Source organism: Alosa pseudoharengus, unplaced genomic scaffold (assembly GCF_046254945.1).
Source record: "Alosa pseudoharengus isolate Yale_2024_CS ecotype anadromous, Long Island Sound unplaced genomic scaffold, YU_APseudo_1.1 YU_APseudo_1.1_scf_1, whole genome shotgun sequence".
NCBI classification, from domain to species: Eukaryota; Metazoa; Chordata; class Actinopteri; order Clupeiformes; family Clupeidae; genus Alosa; species Alosa pseudoharengus.
This window is the reverse complement of record NW_027468564.1, coordinates 33,848,086-33,868,960: the sequence shown is the minus strand read 5'-3', so window position 1 is coordinate 33,868,960 and position 20,875 is coordinate 33,848,086. Positions and strand designations below refer to the sequence as shown.

At 42.7% G+C, this 20,875-nt stretch overlaps 1 protein-coding gene across 1 annotated transcript; it reads left to right on the top strand.

Annotated features, from left to right (window-relative positions):
* The first annotated feature begins 14,143 nt into the window (after nt 1-14,143).
* thumpd1 (THUMP domain containing 1) lies at nt 14,144-19,292 on the top strand. Its single transcript, XM_076287897.1, has 5 exons — nt 14,144-14,845; nt 15,511-15,691; nt 16,273-16,521; nt 17,515-17,585; nt 18,127-19,292. Exons 1-5 carry the CDS (start codon nt 14,645-14,647, stop codon nt 18,412-18,414), a joined length of 990 nt encoding a protein of 329 aa, XP_076144012.1. The 5' UTR covers nt 14,144-14,644; the 3' UTR covers nt 18,415-19,292.
* The last annotated feature ends 1,583 nt before the right edge of the window (nt 19,293-20,875 follow it).

Here is a 20,875-nt window from a genome sequence, read left to right as displayed (position 1 = left end):
CATTTATGGAGGTGAGACATGGAAAACCAGTTTTAGGAAGATGAAAATACATTTGGGCCCACCAGGGGTCAAGTTTTCCCATAGGCCTATGGAAACTGACGGCCGGTGGGTCGTAAGCCTAGGTCTACTTATTTGGATGTGCCGTTGCCTTGCAGCCCACGTACAAACCTCGTGAAACGACATTTTCAACCATATAAACATGATACAAATGGGAAAGATTACCGTTCTAGCTATAAACATGGCAGAATCATCCACAGGGCATGAAAACCGCTTAGCCTACGATTCACGATGAATGAGTTGTTATCAGACATGCACGAAGACAGGCTATAGCCCTGCAACAATCTATCTAAAATAACCCCTATTGGGAGTACCATTCATGATATGTAGTAAAATTTTGAAGTTGTGGGACATTTATATCGCGTAAACTGTAGGCCTAGGCCTGTTTCATTCGTCCCATTGTTTCAACTGTCCCGACCAGGGACGAATTACGCACGTCCCACTTTCCTGGTTTTGTTCAAAGCTGGACATGCATTTGTATTTGACAGAGGACAGATGTAGGTTATAGTTACCAAATATTAGCTTTCAGTGTGGTACGATCGGTTTGTAGGCTAAATTAGCCTACGTTTAATTAAAAAGTGTTAGGCCTACTGTCCCGGCTCTCCCCTACTGATGCCTAGGCAATGCTGTGGCTGGATGGGTCAACAACGTGAAAGTGCGCACCTGGCCACCAAGGATTTATATTTAATCGTAGGAAATGTAAGCATTAAGCTTATGTAAAAACAATTCAAATGTATGATTTTGGTGGTAGTTTACTCTGACTACATGTACAGCGAGTTGTTAGCTAAGTGGCTAACAGCTAGCAAGTTACCACTCATTTTAGTGTAATTTAGCTCACAGCTAGCTGTCATTAATCTGGAAAATGTTATTTAATGTCAGATGTGTTTATACCTATTTTATACACTCCATGGTTTATACTCATTGGAAGAACATGAAGGGAAGGGAAACGAGGCGATTGTGACTAGGAATTATAGGAACTATAGGAACAGTTTGTGGGTTATCAGCTGTTAGCTGTCAGACGGTCAGCTGTTGTGACCACTGAGCGGCTGAGCGGGGCGCAAAGCTACAGTGACGTCATGAGACACAAAAGAATAGCCTAACACAGAGATTGATGTTATACCTGATGTTTGTCGTTTAGAAAATAACCTAGCCTATATCTTTCATAGGGCAGTAGCCTATCTCTGCCATCTATTTGTCTTGTACCACAAGCACTGTAATTATAGCTGATGACCCTGCGCAGTGGCCAGCAGTCCTGACTGATAGTGTGCGCTGTCAAATTGTTAAAAAAGGACCAGTGCATGCAAGTCACAAACATTGTATTCCCCCAACATTCTGAGAATCCACCTCGAAGATTCACAAAAGACAATTAGCCTACATGAAAAGCATGAAGCAACTGTGGCTTCCGTACATGGAGGTAGTAATTGCACTGTCAACATGTTTTATTTATATAAAGTGTGGGTCCATTAGGCTTTTCGTGCGGTGGTGGTGGGGGGCGGGGCTACATGTCCATTTTGCTTGGGGCCCCCAAATTCCTTGAAACGGCCCTGGCTATGTTAAGCTACAAGTAGGCCTAGGTCAATGTATAACATTAGCTTGGGATGTTTTTACTGTAAGCATTGGTAGTTGTGAAAGCAGCTGCATCCCTTCAAAATATCAAAATATGGAAATGCTAACATATCTTTTCTTTCTCCCTCAAGGTGCTTTGCTTAAATTTCTCAGCCCTCAGTCTCTTCCTAAGGATACCTCCACTAATGATAGTAGAGTGAATTTCTCTCACTGAGCTGAGCTGTTAATGACATTTTTCAATATGCTAACAGTGAAATGGTCAAACGTACTTCACAGGTAATTTCAGATTTTTTTTTCCAATTATTTTCCCAGGTACACCATCAACTTCATCCTCCATTCATGAGGAAGAAGCTGACATGGAAGAGAGTCGATCCAGTGGTGCCACGGCCTCCTCCATGGCCTTTTCCCCAGCTACACCGTCAATAGCATCTCTCACAGTGGAAGACACTGCATCCAGAACAGAAATTGAGTCTGCACCACTTCCCAACACTGAGGTTACCTCTACAGCTCAAGGTACCACAAGCACTGTAATTATAGCTGATGACCCTGCACAGTGGCCAGCTGTCCTGACTGATAGTGTGCGCTGTCAAATTGTTAAAAAAGGACCAGTGCAAGTCACAAACATTGTATTCCCCCAAAATCCACCTCGAAGATTCACAAAAGACAATTACATGAGAAGCATGAAGTAACTGTGGCTTCCGTACATGGAGGTAGTATTTGCACTGTCAACATGTTTTATTTATATAAAGTGTGGGTCCTGTAGGCTTTGCGTGCGGTGTGTGTGTGGGGGGGGGGGGGGGGGGGGGGCCTCCATGTCCATTTTGCTTGGGGCCCCCAAATTCCTTGAAACGGCCCTGGCTATGTTAAGCTACAAGTAGGCCTATGTCAATGTATAACATTAGCGTGGGATGTTTGGGAGGTAGTATTTGCACTGTCAACATGGGGGGGCGGGGGGCCTCCATGTCCCAAATTCCTCGAAACGGCCCTGGTCTTGTCCTTGAACGTACCATTACATTCTGTGTATAGGCCACATTAAAAATATCACTCTGCTTCCTGGATTGTTGTCAATCCACATATTCAGTTATTATGGTAGTTTTCTTAAGCCACAGATATGGACAGGCCTTATCTCTCTGTCTCCACATGTCTCTTTGACACACTGCTTTATTGTAATCAGGTCTGTCCATCTCTCTCTCTCTTTCCCTCTCTCTCTCTCTGTGTCTGCTCACATTTGGGCGAATAGGCTATGCAGCTGTTGTCTGACTCATGGTGACAAACTGCAATCAGCCTGGCTGATTGGTGAGTGTATACCCTACTAACACTGAAGGTTTAGGGAATGTTCAGGAGCAGATGGTTCTCTAAAGGTTAGTTAGAACCAAACCATAAAGTAATGTTTAGGGAACATTCCCTCTGGATTATGCAGAAACCTAACATTCCCTAAACGTTGGGCACTGTAACCTCCGCACAACGTTCCTGTATGGCTGTTTTTTCACTTGATAGGTGAAAATAGGCCTATAGCCTACGTAGGCCTAAGCAACCATCTGTCAAAAGAACAATTTCTACAAATAATCCATTTTCACTCGCAAGATTTGCCAATGGAAGTCTTAACCAGGCGGTAGATGGCATAGACATAATATAGATAGACGCCGCATCGACCGCTACTCCCTACTAGCGCTGACGAGACGTGGGGCCGCCATCTTGGTTCGGTCATCCACTCCACTCAGTGTAATCTGTTTGGCGGTGCAATGAGCTGTCAGTGCATTTAATTATGACCGCCGCGCAGCGAAGCGGCGGTCATATAGGTTTAGTCAGATTTTTTTTTTCTTTTTTGCATGCCCAAATTTCCGTCAATGATTCCTGGGACACTGAAAGACCGGGGTACGCGAAACTTGGTGGGCATGTAACCCCACATGGATAGCATGGAACCATCGTTTTTCGTTTTGATCTGTAGCCCCCCCGCTGGACTGGACACCCCGAAAGGAGGGTAGGGCAGACACAGTTTTCTGTGAATATCTCGAGAACCGTAGGGTTTAGAAGGACCATTTTTTTTTGTATGTTGATCTCAAAGGGCCATGTCAACCCATTCCATAACCACTCATTTCATGTATAGCGCCACCTAGTTAAACACAAAAAAGTAAAAATTAGGTGTTGTAATCACAGGTATCTGTGACCTAACATAGTCAAAACTGCACGAAATTGGAAGTGTAGGATCATTATGACACCCTCTGTATGCACGCCAAGTTTCATGGAATTCTGTTCATGGGGGGCCACACAATAAATTAATTTATATTACTATACACCAACTGGCCTGTAGGTGGCCAGAGACAGTTTTCTGTGAATATCTCGAGAACCGTAGGGCCTAGGAGGTCCACCTTTTTTATGTATGTTGGTCTTAAGGGGGCATGTCAACCCATCCCATTACCACTTATTTCATGTATAGCGCCACCTAGTTAAAAATTAAAAAGCAAAAGATTAGGTGTTTTCATCACAATATCTCTGGCTGACAAGGTCAAAACTGCACGAAATTAAAAGTGTAGGATCATTATGACACCCTCCGAATGCATGCCAAGTTTTGTGTACTTTCGTTCATGGGGGGCCTTACAATAAAATAATGTATGTGTACATTTAGTGACGTACACCAACAAGGATTCCCGGGACACTGAAAGACCGGGGTAGACAAAACTTGGTGGGCATGTAACCCCACATGGATAGCATGGAACCGTCATTTTTCGTTTTGATCTGTTGCCCCCCCGCTGGACTGGACCCCCCGAAAGGAGGGTAGGGCAGACACAGTTCTCTGTGAATATCTTGAGAACTGTAGGGACTAGGATGACCATTTTTTTCCGTATGTTTGCCTCCAGGGGTCATGTTAACCCATTTCATGTGCACACATGTGCACAAACAGATACACACACACACACATACATTCACAGTAATCATACGTATGACACATACTCACACAGTAGACATATGTACGCTTGCATGCACAGGCACGTATACGCAGGCACACACACAAGCACGCACACACACACACACACACACACACACAGACACACACACACACACCCACACACATAACATAAACATGTACATGCACACATGCACACAATTCAAGAATTTCTCAGAATTATGAACAGGCAAGATGGAGGTGGGGTTGTATAAAATGAATTTTACATGTGAAATCTATGAACTAATCATGTTTTGGTACTTGAAAATTGAGTGTGGATAATGCAATTTAGTGAGACAGTTAGAATCATATAGGCCTTTCAGCGTGATTTATTTTTGTGGAAAAAATGTGCTGGACTGGGCGGCGGTCATATTTTGTACCGCTCTGCGGTACATCTAGTTAATCATACCTCAGTGAATACCGAACAGATTTTCACACGGTTTTTTTTGCTGCAAAGGTCATACATGTAGCTGATACAGGCCACATGGTTCGGCGTATTTTAATATTCATAGTGGGTTTAACAGTAATAGAATATTCTGATATATGATATAAAGTGATCCATATCAAAACTGGGAACATAATCCATGTTTGACAGCATAGACAAAACTAGTTTGATACAAGTTTAATGAGTTAAATATAGTTCACAGTTGACAGAAAAGTTCCAGTTGTGTGTATTTTAATATTCATAGTGGGCTTAACAGTAATAGAATATTCTGATATGATATATTATAAAGTGATGACATCCAATATAAAAACTGGGAACATAACTAATCCATGTTTGACAGCATAGACAAAAACTGGTTTGATACAAGTTTTAATGAGTTAAATTGACAGAAAGAAATCCATTAATATTTTCAGTTCAGTGCCATCAAAAATAAAGTTTGATGAACAGACATTGGTGTGCCATAAGTAAAGGAAATGGAGTAACTAAGTTCAATATCAACAACATTTGTCAGACAAGTTCCATAAATATTGTAAAGTGCAAGTTTGTAGGTTTGTTTCTGATCCTTAAAAAAACAGACATTGGTTTGGCATAGTAAGTGTAACAGTTCATCAATTCAAGACAAAAAGGTGACTTGTCACTTGTAGTGTCAATGGGTTAATCAACAGCATCTGTTATTTACAATTCACAGAAAGGTTCCAGCCCTAATGAAGAGATTAAATAAAGAGGAATTAAGAAACATTTTAGAAACTGCTAAGATCAGCCCCGTTCATTGCAATCAGTAAAGAATCAGGGAGTGTCTTCACAGGCTCAGTTAGACAGAGGTAATAGTCATGCAGTTGGTTCTATGATTTCGACAACTGGTGCATGTAATTTTGTATGTTCCCACCTTGCTAAAATTGCTTGGGTACAGGCTTAAATCATCCTCCTCAGATTCAGATTCTGTGTCAGATAAATCAACACAATCAAAGAATGACTCGGTGTTAGACACGGTGGATGAGCAGTCCAGGAAGTCCATGCATCGTGATCCGTGTCATCTTCAGTCAATTCAATGCCACCGCACACTGTGCCAGGTAGTGATGGCGAACTGAAGCTTTCTGAACCAGTGAAGCTTTCAATCCAATTGTATCCAAAAAAGGTTCAGTACTCGAAGCTTCAGAACTCTATGAGGACCTCTGCTGGTGAAAGTTAAGGATAGCATTGTGTCATGAAGTGTTTCAGACATTAGCCATGAATGTCTTTGAGTCGAAGATGAATAAATGTAGAGCATGAATTAATGGATAAATAGCCTAACTAAGCCTATTTTGTACCCTGCATAAATACAAATGTAATTGCCTTCTCTACAAAAACAATAAAGGTAGTATTTTGGCTGTGAACATTTCTTGTATTTGTAAACAAATACATCAATTTAGAAGGGAGATAAATAAAGAATGGGCATGCACATTGCACACACATTTTCTGTGATTATATTGAATACGCGTAGCCTAGACCAATTGTAATCTGGGTTGTGTTGTAACTGTGCAATTCAGTCCTGCACACGCCTGGACTCGAACCCGCGAAACAGACGCACCTTAGAACGAGAGTCGAGCGTGCTGATAATTGAGCTAAAAGCCCGGGCTATAAGCTTTCGTGTCAGCAGCACCAGAGCCCGTCTACGGAGAGCCTGGCCACTCCAGTCCCATTGTACCGAATTTTGGTTGCAGTTCCACCAGAGTTCCACTGGGGGCGATCGCCATGAGTGCAGAATGAATGGGAGTCAATTGAGCTAGACGGCTAAATTTGTCTCTTTCACCTGATTGTCGTTGACAAATCTCAGATTTGATTGTAGTTTGTATAACTTCAACATGGGTTATAGGTCAAAAGTTCGAATACAATATTCAAATTACTTGAAAAAAAATTATATCCCGAGAAAAGTGGATTTTGAGGGGTACAGCTCCATAGACCTCCATGCATTCTGCACTCGTGGACGAGCGCCCTCATGTGGAACCACAGAAGGAACTGCAACCAGTTCAGAAACCGGAAGTTTTGCAGGTACAATGGAATTAATAGGGAGTGATCCGGCTCTCCGTAAACGGACTCTGGCAGCACTATTGAGTCTGTTGGCTCTCCCTCTTCAATACGGCCCACCACCTCATTTTGGGTGGCCCCCCAAAACATGTCCGTGGTATATAGCAACCGGCCCGCACGGGAGTACGACATCGTCAAACTATAACCTCCGCAATTTCCCCCATTCATTCTCTATGGCGAGTCTTACAGTACACATGTAATACTCTTTGTTTTGGCGCTGTTTCGCGTTTGCCATAAAAAACGGAATGAAGTGTAGGCCTATCTGCAAACAATGTAAGAGGCCTATGCTGACTGCATCAGTGCTCAAAGTATTCTAAAAGTTTATCAATGAATTGTTAATAACTAACTAACTTATATTCAAGTCATTTTTTCTGGGACTTTCTGGGATAATTATTTTTATTTGTTCAAATGTTCATACAATGTTCACAAGTTCAGGTGAGTGAAAGTTAGAATGGTGGTCATTTCAGACCACTTCAGCACTTCATAAAATTCTCATAGTTTGAGAACTTTACATTTTCAGAGTTCAGAGTTCACACATTTTTAATGAAATATACTTTTGGGACTACCTGCTAATACTTTTGGGAATGCAAAAGTCTTTTTATTAGTATTATTTAATTTGAGTTACATTTTACACTGATGGCATGACGGCAATATAAACACAGCTAACAATGGTATTAAATTGCAATAGCCTATAGATTAAATGTAATGGAATATTCAACTAAGGTAGACTGCTGTTGTTTACAGCACTAAGCTATTTATGGTTACTGATATACTCCGAGTCTCTGGCCCTCTCTTACAGCCAGGCATAGTAAGCTGGCCCTCGGAAGAAAAAGTTTGGGGACCACTGAGTTACGCTGTAGCTGATTAGCCTAAGACATGCTCTAAAACTCTTTAGATACGGATTTTTCCAAAACGTCAATGGGAGAAATGAATGGGAAATTTACTTCCGGAAACTAAGCTCTCTCGGAGGAGGGGCGGGACTGTGATGCTCTATAGAGTGGCGAAGTCCCGCCCCTTCTACTTCCGGTCCATGGGACCTATCTTTCAAAAAATTATGAACGGGAGTTAATGGAGAGATAACAATAATTTTTTGGTCCAGTTTGAATTGTGCCACGAATTTCACATATGATGTGTGTGAATTTAAAAGATAATTTTTCACGTAAAGAAAGTACTGTTGTTCGATAGACTTCAAAAGTTATGTTGGTTTTGTGCGAATCCACTCAGTGGACTACATCTCTCGTCTCGAACGATGTACGTCACCAACGTAATGAAACGATAAGAGCTGTTATGCTAGTTAACAGTTGCATCTTGCTGCCTGCTATGTCACTTAACAGTATGTAATGTACAGTCTATGGACGAATACAACTTACCTGATGTGTTTAATCCTCTGACTCATGGTATTTTCTTCGGCAAGGAAAGCCCAATTAAGACCTGTTGCTGGTATGCTTGTACAATCTAGTGTGGCTGTGAATGAGCTAACGTCACTAGCGCGATTGATGGGTTTGTAGTCGAATTACGATCTTTCACAATGTTGTAATTCAATAGTTACGAAACAAACTGCAAGTCTTTACATGAAAAATTGTCTTTAAAATTGACAAACATCATATTGGTAATTCAAGGCACAGAAAGGGAACAGAGGGACAAGGGACCAGAAAATAATTAATTTTTCGCCATAGACTGCCGTTCAAATTTGTTTGAAAGATAGGTCCCATGGAGGCAAAGAAGGGGCGGGACTTCGCCACTCTATGACCATAACGGCCTTTCCACCAATCAGTGGCATCACTGTGGGATTGTGGGATTGTTCAGGATTGTGGGTAATGAAGTACTTATCCAAGAGATCGCGATTAAAAGACATTTATCTCAAAACAAGGTTAGTGCCCCATGAACTTTTGGCGTCTATATGAGCATATACAATCACTTAGTACAGCCGTAGCTGGTTTTAAATCTATCACGTGCAGTTAAGTTTTTATGGCTTATACCGCAATTGTCGATGGAGAAATTGCATTGAATTTTTACTTCAATCGGCTGTGGGCGGGACTGTGGGAGGGAAAGTAATCTCATCGCCACCTAGTGGTTGCGTTCCTAGAGTTTAGCGGAGTGGATGGGATTTTTTTTTAGAAAAAAATATATCTCGGTGCACATTGGGATCTTAATTTAATGCCTTCCATATGCTAGGCACTGAGGTCACCTCTATTGCTTCTAGTGGTCATACCTTAGGATCAGTTGAATTGCTTTGAATTTTTGTCATAACATGGTGATAACGAACTACAGTTGCATGTGACATCACAGGTTTGGGCGCTTAATCTCTAACTGATCAATACGGCAATTTGCTGAACTGGCTTAACATATTTTTGTAATAACGGAACGTGATGTAAACCGCGTGGTGATTACCTTTATGTCTGGATAACTGGTGTTGTGCTTCTACTGACATGAAGAGCTGGCAGTAAGTGTTAAGTGTCAATGCTAACCAGGCTAATAAACAAACAATGCTACCGTGAGTAACGTCGAAGGGTAAAGTCACGTGACTTCTTTTGTAGTCCGTTTATGAAACAAAAGGAGCAATTTCGATTTTTTTAAATAAGGCAAAATAGGGCCTGACATTTTCACAGTTATAAGATTATTACTTATTATAGTGCCGCACACTGATACACTTGACGTTAATGTGACGTGCTTAAGAACATGTTGAGTGGTGTGACTGATGAAGTTGGTGCGGTTGTTCCATAGACACTGTAAATCACCTCCTGAGCCTTTATTAAGAAGACACGGTCATGACAACAAACTATTGCATGGTGTCAGAAGATGGTCCATTTCGTCATCTTGCCTAGAGAAACAAGAACCGAAGGTGTTTGAGCTAAAGGAGCTGCAGCTAACACAGGTACTAGCCGGGTGAATTAGTCGCGAAAGATAGGCTAGCTATCTGAAGATGGAACAGTTTAAACTACCATCACCGCTGGTGTTAACGGGCAATTTGGGCGAAAATTGGAGACAATGGGAACATCGCTTCCAAATATACATGACTGCGAGTGGTGCAGAGGAAAAGGATGAGAAGATACAAGTGGCTATTCTGCAGCACTTTAAGAGAGTCTAAACGGTTCTCATAACGTCCTTTTGCCAGCTGTTACTCACAAACATAAGGCTGATCCAACTCTAGCCTTGTTTGTTTGCGCCACATTGACAACACAATAGTAAGTTATTACAAGGAGCCTTCATTGTTGGGATATGGAAACATGTAATGAGTTGTTAAAAGTGCAGTATGAGCATGGTAGCCACCTAGCTATCTGAATGGAATAAGCTGTTTCAATCGGCATATGCTTAGCAAACGCTAGTCTGTTAACATGAATATTTGCAAGCCTCCAAGCACAGACGTCACACTTTAAATCCTACCTGTTGCCTTTCACCATCCACTTATTTAACTGCTGTCGCATCCCTTGACATGCCATCTCCTTTTCCCTCTGTCTTTTTCTATTTTTAGCCACCGACAGCTTTTTTGCTGTATCCATCTTTTTCCATAGACAGCAACTCACTACTCGTAGGCCTACCTGCTCGCTCAGCGCTCACGGTGCCCCCACTCCCTCTTCTATGTCAAAATTCTATGATGGAATCTTATGAGATAGGGCGCCTACTCTAGCCTGTTAGTCCTCTAAAATGTTATAGAACATTGAGAAAATGTTGAAATGATTTAGTAACGGACAGCAGTAGCTACATATAGAAAATACTAAATATATATTTTTTTTTTTTTTGCCATCGCTTTGGCGCCCCCTTGGAGCTGCGCCCTATGCGCCGCATATAGCGCATACCCAATTTTTGCGCCACTGGCTGCACGCAATAGGCGAAGAAGCATTGGAGGTATACAACACTGGAATATTGGACGCTTTCAAGGCATACTGTTTGCCGAAGAAAAATACAGTGTTTGAGAGACATCAGTTTTGGGCGCACCCTATGGCAGAAAAAATCTCCATTGAAAAGTATGTAACGGAACTGTAACAGAAAAGTAAGGACTGTGAATTTGGCGTCTCAGAAAATGATATGATCAGAGACAAGATTGTGTTCAGTTTGAACGACCAGCGCTTGAAAGAGAGACTTTTGAGAGAACCTAATCTCACATTGGAGAGAGCAATAGACACGTGTCGTGCTTCAGAGACAACAAAAGCGCAGATACAAGCAATGGGAGCAGCTAACCAGGAGAAAGCGGTGCATGTGCTCCACAAGCGCAAACCAGAAGATAAGCAAACTAGATAGATAAGCAGAATAGAATAAAGCAACAGCCAGCCCAATGGACACAAAGCACAGCACAAAACAACACATGTCGAAAATGTGGGAAGTCACACCAGCCACGCCAGTGCCCAGCATATGGAGTGACCTGCAACAGATGTGGTAAGCAGAACCATTATGCAAGGATGTGTGGAACAGGTCAAAATACAGACAAGAAAGACTGTACACGTATTAGATGCAGAAATTGATGCCCTGTTTATTGGAACAGTGAATACAGAACAACCAAATGCTAAAACAGACAAGTCCTGGTTTTCAAGCACTACTGTAGACAATACCTTCGTCCAATTCAAATTGGACACAGGAGCAGAAGCCAATGTCCTGCCACTTCAAGTGTTCAAAAGCATGGTGAGGAAGGCCAGACGTGAGAAGAGAACAAAGCTTGAAAGCCTGAAACCCACTGAAACGGTGCTGACGGCATATGGAGGGGCGAGACTGAAGCCTGAAGGCATGCTCATACTCACGTGTTCCACAGCTAGGGCCCAAGCAAAGCTTACATTTTATGTGTCAAAGCACTCCTCAGTACCGATCTTAGGAAGAGAAGCATGTGAACAGCTGAGCCTGATCAAAAGAGTGGAGGTGGACACGTTGAATGTGAATCGCTTGGCAACGAAAGAGGACCTGCTCATCCAGCACCCAACAGTCTTTGAAGGTCTTGGTGAGTTCGATGGTGAATATCACATCCACACAGACCCTAACATCACACCAGTGATACATGGGTGTAGAAAAAATACCACTGGCAATAATGGACAGACTCAGACACACTAGACAGCCTGCTGCAAGCTGATGTGATCACACGAGTGACAGAGCCCACATCATGGGTAACAGCCTTGTGGTCACTGAAAAGAAAGACAAGAATAAATTGTGAGTCTGTTTGGATCCCAGTGATTTGAATAAGGCGATTTTGAGACAGCATTACTCCATTCCAACAACAGATGAGGTACTGAGCAAGCTTGCTGGTGAGAAAATATTTTCTGTGCTAGATGAAAAGGATGGCTACTGGCAGGTAAAGCTGGACGAAGCATCATCGCTGTTGTGCACGTTCAACACCCCATGGGGGAGATACAGATTCAAACGCCTTCCTTTCGGAATCAAATCAGCAAGTGAAGTTTTTCAGCAACGCAACTGTAAAACTTTTGGAGACAAGATGGACACCCAATAGCCTATGCATCGAGAGCACTGACCGATCCTGAGAGGAATTATGCCCAAATAGAGAAGGAGTTATTAGCCATTGTGTTCGCTGTCAGAAAGTTTCACCAATACGCTTATGGAGTGAGAGTGAATGTTCAATCAGACCACAAGCCACTGGAGAATATCCTCAAGAAGCCCCTTGGCACAACTCCGTCCAGACTGCAGAGGATGTTACTCCAGCTGCAAAGGTACGACCTAAATGTCTTCTACAAGCCAGGTAAAGAGCTGCTGATTGCTGATACACTGTCTCGAGCTGTCATACAAGAGCAAGACATGTAGAAGATGATGTGTCTGATGAGAAGGTGATCTACACTCTGGAGCCTACGGAGGCTCTCAGCACAGCATCTCTGGAAAAGCTCAAGAGGGAAACACAGGAAGACGAGACCCTACAGCTCCTGCAAAACAGACACAGACAGGGCTGGCCACATCACAAGAAACAACGGTTAAAGAGAATGTTGTCTGCGGACTCAGCAAAGAACAGTTTACTTACGCATCCACGACGTCCAATCTTCGCGCTCACCTGTGGAGTTACCATCCAAATGAGGCAGCGGTGTCAGAGGCACAGTAGACGGCCAGAGCATCGCCAGGCGTCCAACATCGTATGATTGCATTTCCGTAAATCCTAAATTATGTCCAGGGTCTGCTATTTACTTAGGCTGCAAAGCACAGGTATTTATTTGAGGTATGCTTATTCGAGGCAGACCTTTATTTCTTACATTGTACGTTATTGTGAGACATGCGTTTTGTTTGGAGCGGCATACCAGCTATCAAACGCAGACGATTTTCGGTTTTGGTATGGGATTTAATTTACTTTTTGACTTGTATTATATAGTTAAATGTTGAGGCTGATGGGCATTTAAATCTAGAGGGTATTTGATGATCACTGTAAAGTTTCGTGTAGTTGAAAAAGTGTGAGACAAGGCCTTTTTCATTCATTGAACGTGCACTGTGCTCTAATGGAATCCTTATTGCATAGCGAAGTAGCCTAAATTGAGTTTTTTTTAATTATGCATGGTTTACTTTTTATTAAATTCGTAGGCTGGAATGCCTCGCGGCAATATTGTGTTTAAATGTAGTAGCCTAGTGCTTCAGCCTCTGGCAAGCTCCAAAGGGGGCGGCTATAGGTTGAGAGCAACGTGTTGGAGACCCATGGTGTAACGAGACAAGGTCTTTATGCCGCTGTTGTGTAATTTATTGTCTTTAATCATGTTTAGGCTACGTTTGTTCGGGACAAACAACAACGAAACAAGATCAATACAATTTTCTTTATTTGTTTATTTGTCATATGATGGATAAACAACCATAATATGCACGTCTTCTCATAGGATCCTCAAGAAATACGCACTGAATAACGTTTGGCTGTAGCCGCCGGATAGGTACCCGCCCACCAACATGTACGCGCATGAGAGCTCGTGCCCAACATGGATTTTCGTGCATGGAGCTGGTTCCAAATGCTCCATGCAGCGCCATATTTGAAAATGGCGTATGCTAACATGCCGAAGCTAATCTGCACGCTCTTGACCCCCTGGTCATAACCAAGGGGAGTGTTGAAGAGATTGACCCTCGTGGCTATCCGTAGAGCGCTTGCCTTCCGCCCACAACGCGTCATTACATGAAATCGCATGAATGAGGCATGTGCAGGCTGTTTGGATTGTAGTAGACCTGTGTAACGCCAGAGACTTTGGTAACGCTAGCCGCTACACTTTCTCCCACCATACAGACACGTGTCGCAGATTCAGGTTGGTTGGTAGTCTTTTAAACGAGATGTAGTTTTATAGCGCTTTAAATGCGGCCCCTCTGTTTTCAATCGGTTTGAACGCTAAACAGGTCATCTTAGCTAATGCGTCTGGTTGCAAACAACATAGAAGCTAGCTTAACGTTAGTTCTTTCGTAGGCTATTATCCATATCATAACGTCCTTTCTTCAGCGAAAGAATAGGCTACGTCTTTACATCTATCCACTCTATTTCAGTGCTGTTTAGCAAAACAGCGGGTTTGCTAAACCAAGTTTGTAACGGCCTCAGCTGTGTCAAGAAACACGTTTGTGAAACGACTCATTCATTCACATAATATTATAGCACTAGCTTTGCTGCAGAACTCGGTGTCAACATGTCAGAAGCTGTCGACTCAAAGAAAAGACACAGAAAACACTACGGCGGCCAGCGGAATAAGAGACAGAAAGTTTCACGGGAACTTGAAGTGGGAATGCAGGGTATTCTCATCACCTGTAACATGAACGAGCGGAAATGCACATCAGAAGCCTACAACCTTCTCAACGAGTATGCAGACAAACTCTATGGGCCGGAGAAAGTAAGAACTAGTGTCATATTTGTCTTGTGAAGCCATATGATTCACCCCTTAAACATATTTGCACTACTTCAACTGCAGTTTCGGAGAAATTGTTTGCAGTTCATGTGCAGGTCATGCAATATTTTGTAGACTACTGTGCTTCACTACAGATGCAATATTTTGGACATGAAAATATTATTGCACAGTGTAGGCTTTTTTGTCCCATAACTGCAGGTGTTTTTGTAAGAGGGGGAGCAAAGTGCTTACAATTAATTGCAATGTACTTAAAATCATATGTTTCTCTGAAAACATGCAGAACCCTGATAGAATAGAAGACACATCAAATGTTTGATTTTAGTTGGAGTTCAGAATCAAACTTTTACTTGCTTAACAGGTAAACTGGAATAATTCCAATTAATAGTAATCCGTTTGGTGCTTTAATCAGATTGTTCTGCACTTAGTGATGATAGAACTCACGAGAGTGTGAGTAAGAACCAGTCAATAAAATAAAAGATACTGAAAAATATTTAATTATAGGATGGAGAGACTGAAATAAATTCTGAGAGCCTACCAAAAGAAAGACATTATAGAAAAAAACATTAACAACATTATACCACATTAATAACAAAATTATTGCAGGTGCACCTAACATCTAAATGACCCATGATGTCCTTTTTTGTTCGCAGTTTGCGGATGGGCAGGACAGCGGCAGTGAACAAGATGCGAACGAGGAAGAGGATGACGCTGAGGCCGCCCTGAAGAAGGAGGTGACGCAAATGCGAGAGTCCACAGCGAAGGGCCAGAGACGCTTCCAGGCCATGGAGAGCGGCGCCAACAACGTGGTGTTCATCCGCACACAGAACCTAGGTGAGGCAGACGGCCCGAGTTAAGATAAGAACATGTGGGGTCAAAGGTTAAATAGGATCGTTTTGGGAAAGGAATGCTCAAGAACCTCTCGTGCGCTCTCTCTCTCTCTGTCCATGTGTGTTTGGGTGTTTCTTCATCTCTGGGCACAAGAAGAATATTGAACACATTGAACATCAATGATAGACTAATTTTAGACAAAGTAGTGCACAAAGTAGGAGAATCACCCGTTTATGTTTCTGACTATTGCCTTAAAATCTCCATAGCATGAGAAGCCTGTTTGTTTAGTATGCCTCCATCCTCCTGTTGTTACCTTGCCTAATTTGTTGGTAGAAGCATCATTGTAGGGGGACTTATACACTGCTCAAAAATATTAAGGGAACACTTAGTTTTCCACAATTGTAAGTCGAAACCTTCCACCCTTTTCTCCATTCTCAAACTACATTCACAGAAAGACTTGCCAGTTCTTGCCAAATGAAACACTCGACTCAAAAGTTTTACTTGTGCTCAGAACCAAACAGTGTCAGAGAATTTTTTTGAGCAGTATATTTATGTTTATGTTTGTTTGTTTGTTCTCCTGTCAGAGCCTGACCACCTGGTGCACCACATCCTGCAGGAGCTGCACGCCACCAAGAAGAAGAAGTCGCGCGTCATCCTTCGCATGCTGCCCGTGTGCGGCACGTGTAAGGCCTTCCCCGAGGACATGGAGAAGTACCTGAGCAGCTTCCTGGAGCCCTTCTTCAAGGCCCCCGCTCAGGCCACCTACCAGATCGCCTTCAAGGCCCGCAACAGTAGCCACAACAAGAGAGACGACGTCATCAAGACCCTCGCAGGTGAGAGACAGACAGACAGAGACAGGAGTTGCAACATGCTAGAGAGAGGGGAGGGAGGGAGGAAGGACAATATGTCGATATGTGTGAGTGTGTGGGAAGACTTGGCCTGAGGTTAATATTAGGGGTGTAAATATTAATCGATTCGTATCGATGCATCGATTATGCAGCCGGCGATTCAATGCATCGATTCGTCCGCAAGAGTATCGATTAATGTGTTTATTTTGCCACCTGTTTGTTTGCCTATCTATTTTCAGCATCAGCTCCGACCTTTCTTTTTCTGTCTATGGCTCCGATGTAAGCGCACTACCTACTCCTAAGCTGTGGGTGTTTTTTTTTTTTTTTTATATGCAAAGACATGAGGCTGTATAGCGAAGGCTTTAGATACCTGCTCCTACATTCCGAACTTTTGTTGATTTATTTGAAACTTCATAGATATCATGTAAAAATATTGAGTATTGAATCGTATCGAATCGTATCGTGGGGAATTCTGAAGTATCGAAAATAATCGAATCATTGGCTTAAGAAATCGATATTGTAACGCAAGTGTATCAAGCAATGCAAAGAGGGTTTGGAGCTTACTTGCGTGCAAAATGTACGACAAAAATGTGTAATGTGATAACACAAGTGCTGTGCTGTGCTGTGTGTTTTCCTATGGCGTGATTTCCTTTTGCTTACGCAGACTATGACCCAGCCCTTAACTTGAACTACCAAGAGCTGTCACACACTTTCTAAACTGACATTTGTATTCGGGCTTTCTTGTCTCTTGACCCTTTCAAGAGAGTTCCATTATCAGCATCATAGTTGGCCCCACAAGACTTCCGTTTTAACATTCCATATGTTATCTTAATGCAGAGGAAGTAGATTGGGAACCAAATAGAACGTTCAAGCATCGTTTTTGTTTTTATTGTTGAAAGGGTCTATTGTAATTTAGTTCGGTATTGAGACTTAATTTGATTAATCTAATGGGCATGTTAATTATGATTATTTCTACAGCTCTGGTAGGGAAGTTGAACCCCAAGAACAAGGTGGACCTCACCAACCCTGAGCTAACAATCATCGTGGAGGTAAAGTCACGTTCATTCATCTAAGATGATTTCTACTGTTTCTACTTCTAGGTCAGGATTTGTGTTTTCTTACAGGGAAGCTATACCAGGTGTGTAACTGAAGCTTTCCGTTCGCAACGCGTAAAATCCATTTTAGAAGAATGATCTATTTTTTTCTTTTCGAACATTCGCGACGCTATCACGTCTGGTGTGGCTACTTCAATTGATTATAGTGGAAGCTAATTGTTGCAGCAGACGCTACGCGAACGGAACACTTCAGGGCTTGGACCTGCATCTCTTTGCATAATTACCACATTTGTCTTTTTTAGTCGATCTCTTTCCTCTCTTTTCTTCACATGTAAAGACCATTACAAACAGTGGCACTAAGCTGTATTTATTGGTGAAGTCAATGACATGGAAATGAATGGTAGTGATGCTCTGTCTCCTTACTGTACAACAAAATCACTAAAGTAATGAATGAGTCAGTGATGAACTTGATGCTGGTAATACAAATTTAAACACTTATTAATTCTCTCTGTGTGTGTGTGTGTGTCTATATCAGGTGATCAAGAGTGTGTGCTGTGTGAGTGTCGTCAAGGACTACATCCTCTTCAGGAAGTTCAACCTGCAGGAGGTGGCAAAGAACGACGGCGCCCCCTCCCTGGAGCCCAAAACGACCCCCGCGGCCTCCTCCGACAAACCGCCACAGGCCGACCAGGAGCAGCCGGAACAGCCAGAGAAGAAGATAGGCGAGTGTGCTGAGGCGGCCGAGCCCCAGACGAAGGCTTCCGGAAACGGAAGTGCCGAGCAGAGCCGGACGAACGCAACCCCAGCTGATGGAGTGGAGTGAAGGGTACCGGGTGGCCGGGGGCTTGAGCTTTGCTGTAACTGTGCTTTGCTGGGGTGGGCTTCCCAAAAGCGTTGTTGTACAACCGCGTAGGTCTGGCAGGTTGTGGCACCATCACCAACGCTTTCAGGGAAATCCATCTCTGTGTGGCACATATGGTAGATATAAGTGCCCTGTAGTGGTCAACGTTTTTCTCTTTTGTTGCTATTATAATATTTTGTTTTTAATTCTGTTTGACGTATTTCGTTTTTTTTATTTCCTATCCGCTTATTTTTATTTTAACAGTGTTGGTTTAGTGTTTTCATGTACCTGCTGAATACAGCCACTGACCACAACAGGAGTGTGGTACGTTAACACGTGTGCTTTGTTTCTAAGCTTTTTAGTGCTTTAAAAACTGTGACCAGCTTTTGATTTTGATTTACATAACAAAACCTGGCCACTTCAAAGCCCTGAGAGAGGCTGAGTAATTTAAATCGATTCATCCTTTACTGTTATGATGTTTTGTTTTTTAAACTTTGAGGAAAGACTTCCTTGTCTTTTAATGTTACACTTGAGGTAAATAACTCGACGTTGAAAAATTGTAACCAAGTTGTTATAGAATTTTGGTGTGTTGTGTGGAACTCTTAACATCAACTAATGACTCCATACAATGTGTAAACACATACAAGTTTAATAGCAGGACTAAAATGCAGATTTTCAGATTTTCAGTTCCGTTTTGAAAATAAAAAAGAAACATTCTTAAGAAAGACTTATTTCCTTTCGTTTCTTCAAGTGTGCTAGTTTGCACCAGTAGGGGGAGTCCTCTGGCAGTGTTCAACCACCCATGATGTGCAGTGTACAGAACGATACTCAGTCAAACTATTAAACAAATTTGTACACTTTTCAGGACTGTCAACTCTGAATCTTTTGGTCACTTTTTGTGTTGTTTTGGGAGAAAAACAACTAAATTTATATCTAAATTCAGCAACATCCAGCATTTCGGCCTCTTATGGCCTGTTCTTAATTTGTCAGGGCATTGGTTACCCACACCCACTCTTTTTTAAAAAAGCGGTGATGTTTCTGGATTGTATTTACATGTGGTTTCTTAACCATGTTAACCAGCATCTGTGGATAGATCGTTCATAGACAGTGGTCATAGATTTCCTGAGCCCATGCGATGACTTTGATGACTGAATGTTTTTAATGCAGTAGGGCATCTGAGGTCCATCCAATATTATTTTCAACACTCCCTTGTGTACAGAGGTTTTTTTTTTTTTGATTCTCTGAATATTTTATTTACATCTTAAACAACATCCCAACATTTATGTAAACTGGTTGTAAAAATGTTGGTTGTTATGTCCCGTGAGGGCCCTTGGAACTTCCCCCGCCTTCGGTGCCACCTCCCCTATGCAACTAGCCGCTAGGCTACACTACATTCAGAAGACTGGGAACACTTGGAGATGTCCTTGTTTCCATCTTTCCTGTGTGACTCCTGTGTCACATGGAGAGCCGGTGGAGCCGAGGGTGGAAACGGAGGCGACTGATTTCTGACAGCGCTGGGGTGTATTTTTAGCAGGCCACTTGACGGGTGGTTTAGCGTTTAGGCTGCTGGTCCATTGTCAAATGTCGGAGCAAAGCTTCTCGGTTAACCCACCCAGCCTACCTCATTTATTGCTTTGGCTTCAGAGTTTGTTTCCCATCGGCTTGCAGCTACTAACTAACTGATTTTGTAGAGCCGCAGTGCTTGTGTAAGTGCACTTCACTCTCCCTGTTTGTCCTGGAATTTAACATAATCTATTTTCAGGTCCTCGTTATACATTTAATTAGCTGGGAATGGAGGCCTACGCTATGCCATAACACGTCCATCATTACGGGCTCTTTGGGGTATTCTGCCTGGGCGGCCACAGTCGCAGCGGTTTGACATTAACCGGACTAAATGAGAATTCTAATGATTCCTGAGAGCAGGCCTTGTGCACCTCTCTCTTCAGAGACGTGACAATCAGCCAAGCCATTAAAATTGTCAGGTAGGAAAGAGAATGCAAGACGGTATAGGCCTACCTGCGTTTGTGTGAGTGTGTGTGTCTGTCTCCCCATGTGTGTGTGAGTGTGGGCGACCACTAACCTGGCAGTGGCTTGACTCTTGTGAGGTCTAACCTGTCATGCAGACGTGTACCCCTAAATCTGTCATCATTAACGCATTGTGCTGGTCAAAGCCAAGCTGACATATCAGGTGGCGGAAGACCGACATGGGAAAGCTGTGGAATTTCTAGAGTCAACTTTGTCCACTAATAGCCCATGAGTGTCCCATAACACGCCTCTGTGTAGGGTTACTAAGCTATTCCACCCCATCTATGGCTTCTTTTACCCCAGCTAGACACACGTAATTGCCCTGCATCTCTGTGTCTTCCGCCTCCCACCAGACTCCTTGGCATCTCACCAGTAGACCTGTCACTCAGTCTCATCGGGGCTCGCGGAAAAGGTCGCG